This window comes from Nyctereutes procyonoides, unplaced genomic scaffold (genome assembly GCF_905146905.1).
Source record: "Nyctereutes procyonoides isolate TBG_1078 unplaced genomic scaffold, NYPRO_anot_genome, whole genome shotgun sequence".
Taxonomy (NCBI): Eukaryota; Metazoa; Chordata; class Mammalia; order Carnivora; family Canidae; genus Nyctereutes; species Nyctereutes procyonoides.
This window is the reverse complement of record NW_026575131.1, coordinates 37,665,003-37,682,911: the sequence shown is the minus strand read 5'-3', so window position 1 is coordinate 37,682,911 and position 17,909 is coordinate 37,665,003. Positions and strand designations below refer to the sequence as shown.

Below are 17,909 nucleotides of genomic sequence, written 5' to 3'. Positions count from 1 at the left end.
TTTTTCTGCTTGGCAATTTCTCCCAAAGCACCTCTTGTCCCTCCTCACTTTGGGAAGGAAAGCCTGACGAATTCTCTTCTTTCCTCCCACTCGCACCTCCAGTGAGCTCAGGGTTAGCCGTTTGGTCTACCAGCAGCATTTATTGAGCGGTTGCTTTATGCCAGGGCTGGGTGTAGGGGAGACAGAGCAGCGGTGTAGAGCCAGCAGGTCGGGCATCCCAGACAGACAGGCAGGGTGTAGGGGCGCGGGGTGCTGGGCTGGTCTGCCTATCAGGCTGTCGTGGGGCCCCGGCAGAAGTTCTGGTTGTAGAAGTGGCGGTTGTCCCTGGTCAGGGCCGTGCCCAGCTGGGCCCAGAAGCTGCGCTGGCCACTGGGCTGGTGGGGCCAGAGGAGGACACTCTGGCGGCAGAGGCGCTGGCGCAGCCGCACATAGCGGGAGCGGTGGGCGTCGGGGCACAGGATCACCAGCACCACGACGTCCTTGCGGTCCTCCAGCAGGCGCTGTTGGGCCAGCAGGAAGCTGGCACGCAGGAGGCCGCTGACTCTGTCCGTGCGGGCCAGCACAAACAGCGTCTTGCGGCTGCTGTAAACTGAGGCCCAGAGGTTCTCGAAGAGGGTTTTGCCGGGTACCCAGTCACGTTCCTCCAGACACAGGCGTAGCGCCCGGCGCCCACGGCGCTCCTCTAGCTGTACCCGCAGCTCATTGTACACCCAGTCCGCCACCGAGCTCTGTGCCTTGTCGAAGACCACGAAGGCGTCGTAGGCCAGGGCATCCACACCCCGCCGCCGCCCCCGCCGGGGCAGCCAGGCCAGGCACAGGTGGAAGCAGTACCAGAGGTCCCAGCCACAGAGCTGGTGCAGCATGGGCACAGCCAGGCTCAGGGCCACGGCCAATAGCGAGAGGCTGAAACAGACCCAGGAGAGCGCTTCGTCCAGGCAGAGGCGCAGGTCCTGTGCGAAGATGCTGCGGCCCTGGAGCTGGCCCGGGCTGCCGCACTTGACACGGCTAGGCAGGCCGGGCACCGCAGCCTGCACCTCCAGCAAGAAGTCCACGAAGGTTGCGCCGCAAGCGCAATGCAAGGGGTTGGCGGTCACGTCTAGGACTTTCAGGGCACCCGCCAGGGAACCAAACCAGGAGGGCTCCACCGTCTTGAGGGCGTTGGCACTGAGGTTGAGCTCTCGAAGCCTCATGGCCAGGGCAAAAAAGCCGGGGACCACGAAGCCAATGCTGTTGCCGCTGAGGTCCAGCCTCTGGAGCTGGGTGCCGTTGGGCAAGCTGCCATTGCTCAGGGCCTTCAGCTGGTTTCCCGCCAGGTCCAGGGCTTCCAGCTTGGGTAGGAGGGCCAGGCTGCTCCAGTTGAAGAAAGCCAGGTAATTGTCACGGAGCCGCAGGAGCCGCAGGCTCTTGGGGAGGTTGTCCAGGTTGCGTGGCAGGAGGGTATGCAGGCGATTCTGGGACAGGTCCAGCTGAACCAGGCTTCTCAGGCCTTGGAAGAAGCGGAGATAGAGATCTCCCTCGGCCCACATCTGGCTCAGGGTATTGCCACTGAAGTCCAGGGCCCAGAGCGAGGCGCTGCGGAGCTGCTGGGACACGCGGCTGTGGATGCCATTGTGCGCCAGGCTGAGGTAGCGCAGGGCCGGCAACTGTGCCACAAAGCTGAGATTGTGGCCCACGCCCCGCATGCTGAAGGGCTGGCTGTTGTAGCTGAGGTCCAAGGCCTCCAGCCGCGGCAGCTCCGTGAACGAGCGCCCGTGGTACAGGTCCAGCTTGTTATGGGACAGGTCCAGCACCTGCAGGTTGCTCAGAGGCACGAACTGCGAGCCATTAACCGCCTGCGAAATGCTGTTGTGGCTCAGGCCCAGGCACTGGAGGCGCGCCAGCCGGACAAACATCTCCGGCTGAACAGTCACTAGGTTGTTCCGAGACAGGTCCAAGGTGAAGTTGAGGGTCCTGCAGCTCGGCATGAAGGCCTCTGAGCCGGGGGTGCCCAGTGGGCCCAGAGCAAGGTCCCGGGACTGTGGCCAGACTCTCTCCCCACAGTCTGCCTCTACCTCCCCTGTGGCAGCCACGGGCTCTGCAGCTCCACTGATGCGGTTGTCTGACAAGTCCACGTACCGCAGGCCAGGGAAGGCGCCGAAGATGCTGAGCTGGGCCTGGCTGATAAAGTTCAACTGCAGATGCAGACGCTGGAGCATGGGCAGGTGGGCCAGCGACTGGAGCGTGGTCTCGCTGAGCGAGCGGAAGAAGATGCCATGTATGTCCAGCTCCTGCAGGGACAGCAGGCTCCCGAAGGAGGGCGCCAGATGCAGGTGGGCAAAGGACACCTTCTTATGATAATTGAAGGACAGGTTGAGTCTGCGCAGCCGGGCCAGGCCGTAGAAGGCTTTGGTTTTGGTGATGCAGTCATACAGGAAGTTCTCACTCAGGTCCAGCACCATGAGGTTGCCCAGGCCATGGAACCACCTGGGGTCCAGGCTGTAGAGAGAGCTGTCCTTCAACACCAGGCCTTCGAGGCGGCTCAGGTGGCTGAAGGTGTTGGGGTGCAGCTGGGGGAAGCCCTTGGGGCACTCCCTGCAGGGGTTACGGGCATGGTCACAGCGGCGACAGTTCCCACCCACATCGAGGACACGCAGGGCAGTCAGATTGGCCAGGTCCTCAGGTGCCAGGGTGATGATGTGGTTGTAGGACAAGAGCAGGTACTCCAGGCGGGGGGGCAGGCCCCGCGGCACCACGGTGAGGTTGTTGTACTTGAGTGACAGGTGTGTGAGGTTGCCCAGGCCCAGGAGGGCACCTGGGGCCACCTGCAGGGCCTGCTGGCAGGGGTTCTTGTAGTAGCAGTTGCCATCCAGGAACAGGAAGCGCAGGGCATACAGGCCTGCCAGGGTGGCAGGGTCCAGCACCAGGATGTTGGTGCGGCTCAGGGACAGGGACACGAGTGAACTGGGCAGGGCGGGCACAGTCGTGATGCTGTTATAGCTCAGATTCAGCTCCTCTAGGGTGGGCACAGCCAGGAAGGTGTTGGGCTCAATGGTCATGTGACAGGGAAAGTGCATGGGGCTGAGGCTGGCGGGCGGGCAGTTCCACTTGAGATTGAGACGCCGCAGGTGGACGAAGTGGACAAAGTCATAGTCATGGAGGTGGTGGATGCGGTTGGAGTACAAGGAAAGGCTGGTGACGTTACCGCGGGGTGCAGCTGCCGAGAAGCGGGGCACGGACTTGAGGAACAGCCAGTTGCAGTTCACCAGGCCGTGGGGCTGGAGCTCACAGGGCAGGAAGGCAGGCAGGGTGCCCTGGGCCAGGGCCAGGGCTAGCGCGGCAGCCTGCACCAGGAGAGACAGGGGGTGCAGGGCGCCACGGCAGGGGCCCTGCGGGCCTGTGAGGGGCAGCCCCAGCCCCAGCTCCACCTGCCCCACCCCCTGGGGTCTCCCAACAGGGTTCCCAAACCCCTCTCTCCAAGCCCTCCCTGGGGAGCCTTCTGCCTCTCTGCATAGTGCCCGCCCCGCCTCTAAGGTTCTGGGAGAACTCGGACTCAGGTCTCAGACCCGGCCTTCAACTCAGAGCTGCTTCTGATACCTGGAGTCCAGACTCACCATCTAGAACTTTCACTTAAAACCAAACCCCAATCAGACAGGAGAGCCGGGCAGGCAGTCAGCAGGCCCACCGGGTTCTCCCCTACCTCTCTCTTCCTTCCTCAGGGGCCATTTCTCTCTCCTCCTGAGCAGGGGGGCATCTGGCTCCCTTCCGCCCAGCTGCCCTGGAAAGCCCTGCATGTCCTCCGCCCGCCTCCCCCACCAGCTCCCCCTGCCTCAGGCCAAGGCCCAGGCCACGTGTGTCTCCTGCCAGGGTCCGGGCTGAGTACCACCCAGGGCCCCGGCTGGGGTAGGCACCGCCCGGCTCTTCCCCCTCTCCCCACCTCTCCCAGACCAAGCACTCAGCCCAAAGCAGGACAGAACAGATCAGACAGGGTGGGCAGCCCAGGGCCAGACAGGGCCTCGTCCTGGGCATCCATCTTGCTTGTAGCCCTAGCGCCACCACTGAGCGAAGCCCCAGGCCTCAGCCTCCCCATCTACACAATGGGTTCAGGTCTCATTGCTCAGAGGAAGGCTTCTTCTGCTCTGAGGTGTTCAGGGTTCAGTGAGTGTCCCCAGGGCCATGTTGGGTGACAGCCCTTCCACTATTGTCTGCAGCCACCAAACCACCCCTCCCCCACCACTTCCTGCTGCCCCCTTCCCTGGGGGGCTGAGGGTCGCTGTCCTACCATGACAGGGAGCGGGGGCTTCTCCAGAGGGTCTGGCTGGCAGGCTGGGCAGCAGCTGCAGGAAAGGATGCTTGGAGCTCACAGTCCCTTCCTGCAGCATCGGCTCAGAGAACAGAGGAAGTGGGAACTAAGAAAAACCACAGCAGCCCCCCCCCCTTGCCCCACCTGGTCCACAGCGAGGGTTGAGGGGCACACTGAGTCAGAGGCCATTTGCATTGGCAGACGGCAGACAGCCCCTTCACTCCTTCCTCTTTCCACTCCCCCACCACCCCACCCCATCCGAACAATTCACCGCTGCCCACGTGGGCCTCACACCTGTTGTCAGGGAAGTCTGGGGAGAAACAGAAGCCCAGAGCCCAGTCTCGGCTCAGTGAGAGACTGGGACTGGGGGAAGTGCCAGATGTGGGTTGGGCATGCTGACATCTCTGCCAGCGCACTCCCTGTCCCAAGAGGACTGTCACTCTCACACCTCAGCCCCTTGGCCCCTATCTCAAAGGGAGCTCTATGGAGCCAGTGGCCCTGCCCTTTCCTGCCCCCTTGGCCCTGCCCCCAGAGCTCTGGGAGGCCTGGCACACCTGGGGGTGCAGCAGCATTGGCCTTGCCCTGGCTCCACCTGCTTCCACCGCAGCCTGCCACTTTCTGCAGGGGCAGGACCTCCTCTTCCGCATTCCCAGGGTGCCTGAGTCGCCGTCAGAGCCTGTACTCCGAGGCCGGACCAGCTAGAATGGCTCTTTCCACGTGCCCTCTGACCCAGCTGATTATAACAGATTACCCCGGCCCAAGCCTTCGGGTGACCTGGGCCCACCGCAAGTCTTGTGGGCTCCAGCGTCAGCATTTTCCTGTTGCCCACCACCTTCACATTCACCAGGCTGGCCTGAGCTGCTATCATCTCCCTCCTAAACCAGGGCAGTCACTGCCACCTCACGGATTGCCCTGCTTCTCCTCTCACACCCCACAGCCTGTTCACATTCGGCCCCTAAGTCACACTAGGTCCCTTCCTCTGCTCGGACTCCTTCCTGGTCCTTTCTAGAATCCAAGGCACAGTCCACATAATGGCCAACATTATGGGATGTGCCCTCCCATTGCCTTCCTGACCAATCTTCAGCCATGCTGGCCTCCTTGCCGTGGCTTGAATATTCCCATTCAGTCTCCTGCCCCAGGGCCTTTGGCCTTACTGTTCACTCTGCCTGGAAGCTCCTTTCCTACATACTCAGCCCCCTCCTGGCTCACCTGTTATCCTTTGGAGGCCTTCCCTGGCCTCCTTTTAAACCCCTTACCCTAGATCTGGCTGCTTTCCACCTGCTGCTTTTCCTTAAGTTTTTACCTGCTAACACATCATATCATTGATTTTCCGTGGTTTATTGTATATTGTCTTATTCCCCTGCTGGCATGTCTGTTCTTAATGGCAAGAGTCTTTTGTCACTATACCCAGGGTCCAGCACAGTGCCCAGAACATCATAGGTGCTCAATATTTGCTGAATCTATGAGTCTCCAGCATTCAGCTCTGGGCAGGCACAGAGAGAAAGGCTCTGAATGCTGGCTGGATAAATTAATGAATGAACAAATAGAGCTTCTGCTGGGAGGAGGCGGGGCTGGACACCTGCCACCCCTGCTTCTCGAGAACATGCCCTCTTTTGGTGGCTGTCATGGCAGGCAGGCTCCAAGCTGCCAGGCATCCCGCTGGCACACAGGCCCAGGGCTTCAGCAGTGCAGGGGCAACACCACATCTTCCTGTCCACCTGGGAATCAGTGTTTGGGGTGGGCAAGGATAGGCCTCCTTCTCTGGGTCCTAGCTATGGTTCCAGCTCTTTTTTCTAGAACTCTAGGGTCTTTAGTAGGGGCTGAGAAAGGCCCCAGGGATGGGATGCTCTCCTGAGCTCCAGCTCAAGACAAGCTCCCAAGAGAAAGACCATGCCCGTTCAGCCACTGAATCCCAGCCACTGACCCCTCGTGTCCCCACCCCAGCACACCTCCCACCTGGGATAGGAGGGGCCTCTCACCCACTTCTCAGAGGCACTGACGTAAGTTCCAGCAGTTGCAGAATCTCAAGCCTGAAGGAGACTCTCCCAGAGTCCCTGGGACAAGGGAGCCAGCCCCTCAGGGGCAGGAACATAGAGAGCAGAGGACCAATGAGCTGACAGAGGGGTCTGCATGCACGTGTGCAGATTGGAGGTCCCAGCGCCACGCCTCAGCCCCAGAGTCCAGGAGCCCCAGCGGGCAGAGCCCACTCAGCATGGCAGGCTGAAGTACGCCCCGGGGAGACCCACGTGTGAATGCCCAGAACCTGTGAGTGCCTTCCTGTACAGGATAAAAGGGGCCTTGCAGGTGGGACTCAGTGAAGCATCCCAAGGCGGATAGAGTATCCGGAAGGTGGGGAAGTGAATATAATCACAAACATCCTTAGAAGAGAGGCAGAGGAGGATGTGACTACAGAGGGAGGCCATGTGACCAGGAAACAGAGGGAGTGGGATCAGAGGTGCCACCTCTCTGGCTTTGAAGAGAGAGTAGGGGCCCTGAGCCAAGGAATGTGGGCAGCTTTTCAAGCTGGAAAAGGAAAGGTAACAGATTCTCCCCTGAGGCCTCCAGAAGGAACAGGTCCTGCCAACACCTGGACATCAGCCCTGTCAGACCTTAGCCTTGTTAGGTTAACTAGAGCTGTTAAGATGGTCGATTCGTGTGTGTTTGAGCCACGAAATGTGTGTACTTTGTCACAGCAGCCATAGGAAACGAATACACCCAGATGCCCCACATCATGGTGAAGGTGTGCCTGCCTCTCGGGCTGAGCGCCCATCAATGAGGTGACCCGTGTGAGTCCTGTGCCCCCACACAGATGGACACACACTGTCCCATCTGGCTCCCTTCCACTCAGTTGCCCTGGATGTCCCCACCTGTAGCCACGAGTGCTGGAGCTCCACCTAGCAGGCTGACAGGTCCCTTCTGACCTGAGTGGGGGCAGTTATATGCACAGGGCTTCCCAATTCCCCGGGCCAGACATGACTCCTCAGGGTCAGATGCAGGTGTTGATTTAAAAATATTTTATTCTTTAAAAAATACAGCATTCAACCATCTTATCTTTCAGTGACCCCCTATCCCAGCCCTGACTGAACCCACTCCTGTGTCCAAAGGCTCCTGGGCTGTGCTAGGACCCCTGGGGAAAGCTCATTCCAGGCTTCCTACCCAGGCTCCTTGAGCCAGCCAGGCAGGGTTCCCAGACCCCCTTGGGCACACAGATGAGAGGCAGGGACAGCAACAGGGGAAGGTCACAAAATTCCAGCCCAGTGGCCTTCAGAAGCTGCAAGAATGTTCTGTCACCAGCCCTCCTGCCCCACAGGAAGCAACCCTCCCCCTGGAGCCCAGGCTGGGAATGAGGCAGGTGGCCGGGAGCAGTGGGACGCACACAGTCCACACGCCGGCACGGCTCAGGTCCAGCCACCTAGCTGTCATCCCCATTCTCGCCAGGGCCGCGGATGAGGCGCTTGTGACCCCGCTTGCCCCCTGGGCCCTTGGGCTTGGCGAAGGCCTGCTTGAAGGCATGTTGTTTGGGGTGCACCTCGTCGTAGAGGAACTCAGCTGTCAGCTCCGCCCCATCGCCAATCTCAATCTGCATGGGGCAAGGCAGTGGTCTGGTGGGGCCCTGACACACATCACCCTTGGCCACCCCTACTCCTGGGGCACCCCCTTGACTTCTCACATTCCAGCCCTGGGGTCTTCTCCCAGACTCCCCACCTGGAATGCCACCCCTAGGAACACAGTTGAGGCCTGCTGCCCTGTATGCCTTGGCAACCCCTGCCTGCTTTCCATACCCAGGGAGAGGAGACTCATGGGTGGCCCAGGCTAGGGCTTGTCCATGCCACCAGTCAGCTGGCCTCATCCCCATCCATCTCCCACGGCAATAATAACCCCTGCCCTACCACTGCCTTAGGACTCCAGTGCCCCATGTGAAGGGTGGTGTTACAGGCCCCTGGGAGGTTAGGCTCTGGGGAATGGGCACCCACCTTCTTGGAGATCTCCAGCTGGAAGTCCTGCTCCACAGAGTCGAGGAGGCGACTCTTGCAGCTGGAATAGAGCATGCGCTCCTTGATGCTGCACTTGTACCCCGGCATTGAGTAGATGAACACTGGCGGGGGTGGGGGTGGGGCAGGGAGGGGAGACGGGGAAGTGAGCTGAGGCTGGGAGACCTGCTGACCCAGGCCCCTTGCAGCAAGCCCACTCAGCTGTAGGCCAGTGCCGTTCCTGTCCAGACACAGGTGTGGGAGCCCTGCTGTGGCCACTCACCCACAGACTCGAGGGGGTCACCCTCATGAGTATGCTTGTAGAGGAAGAAGTGGTAGCGGGCAGCATCTCGGGGAACCCTTGAGGGCAGCTGGGCCACTTCCGTGGGCTCTGTGTGCACCAGCTCAATTGTCTCCCGCTCCAGGTCCAGCTTCTGCCAAGGGCAAGGGGAGATGTGAGAACGTGAGCCAGGGAGGACCTAGGCCCACTCTAGCAAATAAGAATTTCCCGAGGTGACAAGCAGAAGCCAGGGCAGAGACCGTCTATGGTCCCCCTCTATCAGGACTCCCTGTCCTGGTGGCTGTCCTGCCATGGGGGGTTCCCTGTGAAGAGGTCACACCTGGGCCCCTACCTCTGCCCCTTTGAAAGCTCTCCGCTGTAAGAGGAAGTCCCACCAAGGGCAATGGACAGGACAGGGGGAGGGCCTCAACCTGAAGAGACACCACTATCAGGCTGGCCTATCCTCAACAGTGACGCTTCTGGGGGGGCATATGCCTCAGAAGGAGCTATTCTGTTTGGTAGGGGAGGCATGGGGCACCTGGTGGGCTTAGTCAGTGGAGCATGTGAGTCTTGATCTCAGGGTCTTGAGTTCAAGCTCCATATTGGGTGTAGAGCTTAAAAAAAAAAAAAAAAGAAAGAAAGGACAGGGGCACCTGGGTGGCTCAGTAGGTTAAGTCAACTTTTGATTTTGGCTAGGTCATGATCTCATGGTCGTGGGATGGAGCCCTGTGTTGGGCTCCACACTCAGCAGGGAGTCTGCTTGAGATTCTTGCTCTTCTTCTGTGTCCTTCCCCCACCCCTGTTCATGCCCACCAGCTCTCTCAAATAGACAAAAAAATTTTTAAGAAGTAGAAAAAAAGGGGGAAGCCTTGCCCCTGGTTCAGGAGGCCCTGCCTGAGGAGAGGGGGTAGCCAGGAGGCTACAGAGGGTGTCCTGGACAGGCAGGGGCTCAGGTCTGAGGGGTCAGCGTGAACTCCGGGATGAGTGTGTGTGTGCAGTGAGGAGCGCAGGGTGAGGGACAGTGGCTCATGGATGTCCCTGTATGTGAGCAAGGACAGGGCAAGGCAGGGGGACACGGTGCATCTACTACATGTGGTGTCTGCACCCCCAGTAGGAACACGTCGGGACAGGGGAAGAGGCAGGGGACAGTACATTCCCACAAGTCCAGGGGGTGGAGGTGAGGGGTGCAGGGTGCTGATGTGCGCAGACTTGGGGCACATACACATCTGCACATGTGTCCAAGCAGGGTGGGGCCACAGTGCGCCTGCAGCAGGGGGGGCACCAACCAGCTGGATGTAGTTGACAGCCTTCTGTTTGAGCTGCTGAAGTGCCCTCTGGGCCGCCGGCTGCAGTGGGAAGTTGAGGCCCTGCAGGGTCTGGTGTTTGCTCTCCACGCTGATCTCTGTCTTCACCTGGGGGCGGGCAAAGAGTGACTTAAGCCCTGACCTGCCTGCCCAGGGTGGGGCCTCCTGGAGCACAGGCCCCACGGGCTGGGCTACTGTGACCTGGGGGGCCTCGGGCTGGGACTTCTGCCCACGCAGTCTGGTGCACTCACCTCATTAATACGGATCTGCTGAAGCTCTCTCTCAGCCGACGTCAGTGGGGCGGGCGCTGCACAGGACGACAGATGCTTCTGGTACCCAGCAAAGGAGAGGTCGTCCTGGCCAGTGGGTGCAGAAGTATAAATGGGCTCCTTGGGGTGGGCTGGAAGAAGCCCATTAAGCACCCCAGCTTGCAGCTCCTGGACTCCCCCAGCCCTCCCCACACCTCCTTGGCACCCACTTCCTGTGTGACCCTGTGTAACATCCCCCACTCTGTGGGCCAGTGATTCTGGCCTGGTGGAAGCTGGCCTAAGGGGGCCTACCTTCACAGTCCCAAAGAGCTCATCCTTGATGTGGCCGCCCCCAAACTCCTTCTTCACTGTGGCCCGTGTGGCCGCATACAGCATCTTCAGCCGCACCTGAAGGGCAGGAGCCAAGCCGTGAGACCCCTCCAGGCAGAGCTGTCTCTCTAAGTGCAGGCAGGAGCCTTTGCGTTGGGACGGGGTCATGGCTTTGCGCCCATATACCCAGCAGGGGGCGCGGCACAGTGCTTGGATGTGTTGAGGTGGAGCCTCTCCACTCTGACCTCTCTGCCTCCAGAGCCAGGCTGAGGTGGCTGGGAGGCCTCTGGGAGATGCCAGGCTCAAGCCCGGGCCTTGCCCTCTCTTAGACTCTAGGGCAGGACCTGGTGCCTACCCCCTCAGGCTCCCTAGGGCAGGGGACTTTGTTGTCTTGCTCAGAGCCAGCTTCCCCACACCCCTGACCTAGGGGCTGGACAGGGTCCCCAGGACTCACGGGAGAATTGTCAGGTGACCAAGCAAGGAAGAGCCACTCGAAGCCCTGGGCATTCTGTGAGTCCAGGCGGTAGAGCAGGTAACAGGGCTCCTGGGCGTCCAGCAGCGGCAGCACGGTCCTGTCATAGTCCTGGTCCCAGCAGCCCACCAGCTCCCGTGAGGCACCCAGCACAAGCTGCTCTGGGGGCAGAGGCCGGGTGAGCCAGGGAGTAGCCATCTCCCATACCCACCCTGACTGTGGGCCTCCTCGGCTGTGGCTCAGATCTGCCGGCCACTCCACCACCTTCCCCTGGAGCCCCCAAGTCTCTGAAGGATGAGGCTATGTGACTGAATCTGTGAATGAGTAAATTAATGAACGAGGGTGCAAAGCTGCCAGCTATACAGACGCACACACGTGCATCCACAGAAACGGCCTCAAGAATGCGCCCACCGATGACCAAACACCAACAACCACAAGATGTGTGGCTGTGTTGCCCACAGCAACCAACAACGTGGTCCCCTCCCAAATACCCACACACTCAGACCCATTCCACCCACACCTGCTCGGCACAGCCCCCTGTCCCACCTCCCACTCCCCTCCTCCCTCTGTCTGAGGCTCCAGCAGAACCCCCACACACTCTTCTCAGAACAACTGTGTGAGGGAGGTGGGGTCCAGCCTCAGGCCCCAGGGACCTGCAGGAGCGAAAGCACATGTGAGAAGGATGGAGACGGGCACTCTGCCAACCTGCACTCTACTGCCACCAGCCAACCATGGTCCCCTCCCCCCAAAGTAACAAATGTCTTAGCATCTGGGGTGGACAGCCCTGCCACCTCCCTAGCTGGCACACAGTGGCTGAATGGGCCATTGAGGCTGGACGTACATCTGACCTATCCACCTACTGGGCCTTGGCTAGGCACCAACACCAGCCCAGATGTGCACAGGCCCAGGCTGGAGGAAGTACTGGGGCATGGGGTAATCACTGCCCGGCCAGGGGGAACCTGGTCACGGCCCTCCCAATGAGGGCAAGGAGCCCAGCTGTCTGGAGCCCAAGCTTGTCAGGCCCACCAGCCCAGATGCCTCTTTGCAGGCCTCGGCCTCCTCACCGATCCTCCCACTACTCAGATGGGATCAAGGGTGAAAAGCAGCAGGCACGGTTGGCCCAACAGCCTTGCCAACACGGTTTCATTTGTTGCCAACATTTTCAAAATGGGAAATTTACATCAGAAGTGGAATGGACATATTCTCTAGAAGGTGCTCAAGCTGCATTCGGTAGGAGGTAGGCTACCTGTCAGGGGGCCTGAACCTTCCTGGGGGCTCCCAAGTGTTCCAAAACCCACAATGTAGAATGGAGCTAAGAGTCCATCCAGAGGGATCCCTGGGTGGCGCAGCGGTTTAGCGCCTGCCTTTGGCCCAGGGCGCGATCCTGGAGACCCGGGATCAAATCCCACGTCGGGCTCCCGGTGCATGGAGCCTGCTTCTCCCTCTGCCTATGTCTCTGCCTCTCTCTCTCTCTCTCTCTCTCTCTCTCTCTCTGACTATCATAAATAAATAAAAATTAAAAAAAAAAAAGAGTCCATCCAGAGATCCCTCCTGCTAAACACCCACACAGATGCCCTGTCTGGGAGGTAACAGGGAGGCTGAGGGCTGCGGCTAACAAGTCTCTTTGTGGGGCCTGGGGCCTCTCACCCCAGGAAGTCCCTATTCTTGACCCACTACAGTGACCCTGACCTAGCCTCTGAGGGCATCTGAACTTGGGGACCCCAGCAAAACTCTGGCACTGAAGCCTGGGGTAAATTCTGGGTCTGGGCAGACCGACCCTGCTTCACACCAATGCAATGGCGTAAAAAGTCAGCTGAGCACCACGCCTATTTGGGGAGCCCCCCAAAGAGCTCACAGCTGTTGGCTACCAAGGCCTGGAAGGATTCACACTCCCAGTGTCTGTCCCCTCACCTACACGGACAACCCTCAGCAAGAAGGGAAGGAGGAAAGGAGGAAGTGTCACTACCAAGCCTCACTCTAGTCCTCTACCTCCTCACACCCCCACTTCAGGCCTCAGCTCAAGCTCCCCACCCACAATCCCTGTATGCTGAGCACCCACCCTGCACCAGCCTTGGGTTCCCAGCATCCAGGCCAAGGCCTGGCCAAGCCTGGAATCCTCTGATCACGCTCTCAAAGCAAGCTGGGCATGAGTCCCTTTGCCCTGTTGCGGGGGCGCTTTCCAAGGCCAGGGCCCCTGGCTTCTCCTTGGGACTACCCCCAGCCAGCAAAGAAGCCAGGCCAGCCTGCTGATCACAGAGGGAGGTGAGTGGCACTCGCCACATGGGGCAGTGCCTGGCCTCACTGATCCCCTGCCCCCCTGGCCAGCCCAGCATCCTGACTAGGCCTCTGACCCTTACATAGCCTCTGGGAGGCTGGACAGGACCTCTGAGCAGGGCTCTCTTTGCTGTCACCCCAGCTTTTAATTCCTGCTCTGTGTAACAGGGGTAATGATCATGCCCACCTCTGATGCTCTCCTACAAGACACCTCCCATCCCCAGACGGAGGAAGTGAGGTCCTGAAGGGGCTGGAGGCAAAGGTCTAAACAACTCCCAGAGAAGCAGCTAGGGCCAGTGCACCCCAACCCATTGCCACCTGCCTTGGCCCTCACCCATTAAAGGGGGCAGTAAGGGGCACTCACCATCCTCGATGACGACTTTGATGAGCCGGACAGAGCCAGCCCGTGCCTTGGCGAAGAACTCCTTCAGCTCCTCGGTGGCTAAGAGAACAAGAAACATGATGAGGGAGGAGAGAGCAGAGTGATCAGGGCGGACAGAGACACATTCAGGGCCTGCCTCCGGCCTGTGGGGTCTGCCGGTGGAGCCGGGAGCCGGGTTAAATACAGCCCCCCATGTGACTGGGAACCTGACACGGCCCACAGACATAAGCTCCCAAATTTAGCCAACAGTGTGGCCTGTTGGCTGAGACAGCTCTGGTAACAGGGTAGGCGGGGATGGGCCAGGCCACTCAAGGACCGGGCAGGCTCTGGGACAGGCCAGGCCTCCACAGCCCCCGCCTGTCCCCTGCCCCCAGGAAAGCCCAACACTGACCGGCCTGTGACACTTGCAGCTCTGTCATATCCACAAACACAGAAGACGTGAACAAATGCCCCCACTGTGTGTATGTCCATGAACACATACACAGTCACACACACACACGCACACGTGTGTCCCCTGTTGTGTATGCCATCGGATACCTACTCAGTCCAGCCAGCGTGTCTGAACGTAACAAATAAACATAATGTGACAGAGTGGAGTAGAAATGAAAACACTCTCACACATGAAAACACACTCAGCTGGTCAAACATAAACGGATGCACATATTTAAAGACACAAACATGGGGATCCCTGGGTGGCTTAGCAGTTTCGCGCCTGCCTTTGGCCCAGGGTGCGATCCTGGAGACCCGGGATCGAGTCCCCCGTTGGGCTCCTTGCATGGAGCCTGCTTCTCCCTCTGCCTGTGTCTCTGCCTCTCTCTCTCTCTGTCTATCATAAATAAATAAAAAAATTAAATAAATAAATAAATAAATAAATAAATAAATAAATAAATAAATAAATCTATCTTAAAAAAAAATAAAAAATAAACACACAAACATGGGCAGCCCGGGTGGCTCAGCAGTTTAGCCCGGCCTTCAGCCCGGGGTGTGATCCTGGAGACCCAGGATCGAGTCCCACGTCGGGCTCCCTGCATGGAGCCTGCTTCTCCCTCTGCCTGTGTCTCTGTCTCTCTGTGTCTCATGAATAAATAAATAAAATCTTAAAAACACACACACACACACACAAACATATACACGGACAAAGTCCCCAGAGTAACAAACACATAGGCCTGCACACCTGGACCCAGCACATAACCCATCGGCCTCACCCTGAGAGGCCGGGAGCCCAGCCCTAGCACGGCCCTGCCACGGGCAACAAGTCCCCAGCCCTTAGGCAGTCCAGAAGGCTCCCAGGTGAGGAAATGCAAGTGGGAACCCTACAAAACAGAGCCTCTCTTGGTCCTTGGGTCACAGAGCTGGAAGGTGGCAGCCAATGACCAAGGACCTGAGTGCAGAGGTGAGGACCAGGGATGTTACAGATCTACCAGTAGTTCAGATGCAGAAACCAAAGTCCAAGTGGGGAAGGGCCCGACTCGAGTCTCTGGGCGCACAGGGCCAGGCCAGCATGACCTTGAGGCTACCCAGGGGTCAGGAGAATTTTGCAGGAACACAGCTGGAGGGCTGAGGTCAGAGAATATTTATAGGGCCCAGACTAGCCAGCTTGGGCGGGGGGGGGGGGGGGGGGGGGGGGGGATGGGGGCCCTTTAGGAAAACAAACTCTGGTCATGTCCTCAGGGGCCCCTCAGGCAGGGTGACCCTGAACCTGAGATCTCAGGCTGTATACTACCCTCTATGGCTGCTGGGCAAGCAGGGTCCTAACCGAGTACCACGTACTGTGGCATAAAGGACACCCAGCCCCACTGGGCCAGGACAGAGCTGCCTACGAGCAGACCCCAATAAAGTCCCTGCGGGTAAAGCCTGGCTCTCCACCTTTCCCATAGCTGTGTGTGACCTCTGACCTTGCTGAGCCTCAAATTCATCTATACTGTGGAGCTAATACTCCCAAGCTGCAGAAAACCATGCTGAGGAGTAAATGGGGGGAAAATGCTCAGTAATGGGGCCTCTATGAGTAACAATTGTTAAATTTTGTTATTGTAATGATGGCGGGGCAGGCTGTGCTGAGTGGCCCTTTCCACCTGCTCAGACCTTCTGGGAGGGAAAGCTAAGAAGCTCCCCTAAGGGAAAGGCTGCCACACCCCTTCTAGAGTTACTAGGACAGAGTGACACCCCAGTAGCAGAAGAGACATCCCCCTCCATGACTCCTCAGTCACCATCAATAATCCAGAGGCCAGGCTTGGGACACCTGAGCCTCTCTCATCAATGATTCATGCTCTCCCACCTCCCTGCCCCTGCCTCTGCTGCCCTGCCCACCCTCTATCCGGGTGAGCCTCAAGTTACAAGTACACTGCCCCTCCCCAGCACCCCTGTCTCCGGCCCTGCTCTGAGGTCACTGGATCCACACCTATGGCCATGACTGGGCTGGCATCTGGACATCTAGGGCAATCGATCTCACCTGCCATCTCCCTCGGCCAGAAAGGGGAAGGAGTAGGCTGCTCATAGGCAGGAGGGCTGGGGCAGCCCAGTCCCCAGTGATCCCCTAGGCAGGCATGTCTCACCACGTGGGAAGTGAAGGAGTGAGGCAGGGCCTTGGCCACAGGACCTGTCTGTCCTGAGCAGGGAGGAGGGGCCCTAACTTCCGATCCCCTCTCAGATGGTGGCAGCAGCAGTGACCAGACAAAGGGGAAGGAAGGGGCAGGTCCAAGGGGTGGCTGTTCCCTTCTGTGGGGCTGAGTCACCCTCCAGCTCCCCCAGCTCCTTCTGGAGAGGCTGGCCCACCTGATAGGAGGCTGGCCTTGACCCAGACCCTTGCCTTTTCTGGTCTTGTGGGGTGGCGCCAGGGAAACCCTCTAGCTGGTCTAGCCACCAAGCAGCCACAACGACCACAAGCCAAACTGAGATCCAGGCAGTAAGGCTGGTCGATGGTGGTGGTGTCCCCAGGCTGAGGATCCTGATGTGGTGGGAGGAGTGGCTGATGGCCAAACCACCAAGCTGTCTGTTGTCTGGGCAAGCAGCCTGGGCCTTTCTCACAGGCTAGGCAGTCCTCCCAGTCCAGTGACAGAGGGGGACACTCAGACCCAGGTAGGGTCAGGACACCTGGCTCCTGGCCACTGCTTCTCCCCAGCCTGCGTAAAGAGGAAACTAGTCCCTTGGGGGAGGGGGTGATGCTCTAGGCTGGAGAAGCTTGGGGTAGGGGGCATTGGCCAAGAGGCTCTACAGCCAGGACCATCCCTCACAAACCCCATATCTGGACCTTCTTTTCTGCCTCCAGCCTGGAGCTGGGACTTTCCAACCCTGGCTGGAGCAGACACAGGAGATCACAGTGGAAAATGGTAGGGAGGTCAGAGGTCAAGGTCATATTGGCAACTCTCCCCATCCCACTCTGAAGGCCCTATTCCAGATTTCCCATAGTCTAGCTTGCTCAAATGTGTGAGGGTCCTGGGAGGAGCCAAAGGTCAGGGACCCTTCCTCACACAGACACAAACCCATACAAGCCATACACAGACACATCTAGTATGTGCATCTGCGGTAACAAATGCACACTGAGATGTGCCCCAACTGTGCACACACACACACACACACACACACACACAGACACCCACAGACATGTGCACCTAGTCACAAAACACTGATCCCTAACGATGGTTCCATTGCAACAGTGATCATTCAATCAGCCATCAGTGCATATGCATGAATGATTCCAGACATACACAAGCAGTCACATCCAGATGTGCAAACACAGCACTGTACACAGAAGACAAGTGCACATGCGTGCACACTCCCCCAGATGTGCACATCCGGTACACCCACCCCCCAGAAAGGAACAAAAATACATAGATGGGCACACACAGGCACATCCACCCCCAGATGGGCACACAGCTATTTCCACTCCAGCTGTGTGCCTGCATGTACGCCCACTCCCAACTATGCAGAGTAAGTCGCACGCCCCCAGATGTGCCCACCCCGGGCGACCTGCGGCTGCAGAAGAGAACAGGAAGCTTCCGCAGGCTGCTGCCCGGGAGGGGAGAGGGGCTGAGCGCCAGGAGGGGGCGCAGCCCGAGCGGAGACCCTCGGCCCCCGGCCCGCCCGCCGTCTGCCCTCACCGTGGATGCCCGTCTGGTGCGCCATGGCTCCGTGCCGCGCTCCGCCCGCGCCCTCAGCGCCCTCAGCCGAGCCCTGGACCCGCGCCGCTCGCCCGGCCCCGGAGGAGGAGGAGGATGTGGCGGCGGCCGCCCAGCCTCGCGCAGCTTCCCGGGCGGTGCCGCAGGACCCGGCCCAGCGCGCCCCGCCCCCGCCGGGCGAGGCCGGGAGGGGGCGGGAACCGGGGCCGCGCGTGCGCGCTCCGTGCGCCGTGAGCGGGGTGGCGGGGGTGGGG

At 59.5% G+C, this 17,909-nt stretch overlaps 2 protein-coding genes across 2 annotated transcripts; both read right to left on the bottom strand.

Moving 5' to 3' along the window:
* Positions 1 to 38: 38 nt before the first annotated feature.
* TLR9 (toll like receptor 9) lies at positions 39 to 5,147 on the bottom strand. Its single transcript, XM_055344284.1, has 2 exons — positions 5,064 to 5,147; positions 39 to 3,404 (listed from the first exon to the last, which is right to left on the bottom strand). The coding sequence occupies exons 1-2, from the start codon at positions 5,145 to 5,147 to the stop codon at positions 270 to 272; spliced, it is 3,219 nt and encodes a 1,072-aa protein (XP_055200259.1). The 3' UTR covers positions 39 to 269.
* Positions 5,148 to 7,276: 2,129 nt separating this feature from the next.
* TWF2 (twinfilin actin binding protein 2) lies at positions 7,277 to 17,807 on the bottom strand. The gene is made up of 9 exons (XM_055344823.1): positions 17,638 to 17,807; positions 13,523 to 13,600; positions 10,867 to 11,045; positions 10,395 to 10,490; positions 10,086 to 10,190; positions 9,817 to 9,942; positions 8,534 to 8,684; positions 8,254 to 8,375; positions 7,277 to 7,859 (listed from the first exon to the last, which is right to left on the bottom strand). The coding sequence occupies exons 1-9, from the start codon at positions 17,660 to 17,662 to the stop codon at positions 7,692 to 7,694; spliced, it is 1,050 nt and encodes a 349-aa protein (XP_055200798.1). The 5' UTR covers positions 17,663 to 17,807; the 3' UTR covers positions 7,277 to 7,691.
* Between the last annotated feature and the right edge of the window lie 102 nt (positions 17,808 to 17,909).

Bases quoted from the DNA above. Each gene is read 5' to 3' on its own strand.
- TLR9 (XM_055344284.1), bottom strand. From the start codon at position 5,147: ATGATAGCAGCTCAGGCCAGCCTGGTGAATGTGAAGGTGGTGGGCAAC. The intron at 3,405-5,063 runs GTGGGCCCAGGT...GGGGTGGGGCAG, and splicing joins TGGAGCCCACAAGACTTGCG to GTGGAGCTGGGGCTGGGGCT.
- TWF2 (XM_055344823.1), bottom strand. From the start codon at position 17,662: ATGGCGCACCAGACGGGCATCCACG. The intron at 10,491-10,866 runs GTGAGTCCTGGG...CCTGCCCTTCAG, and splicing joins GGTCACCTGACAATTCTCCC to GTGCGGCTGAAGATGCTGTA. The intron at 8,685-9,816 runs GTTGGTGCCCCC...TGCCCTTGGCAG, and splicing joins CTGTCAACTACATCCAGCTG to AAGCTGGACCTGGAGCGGGA.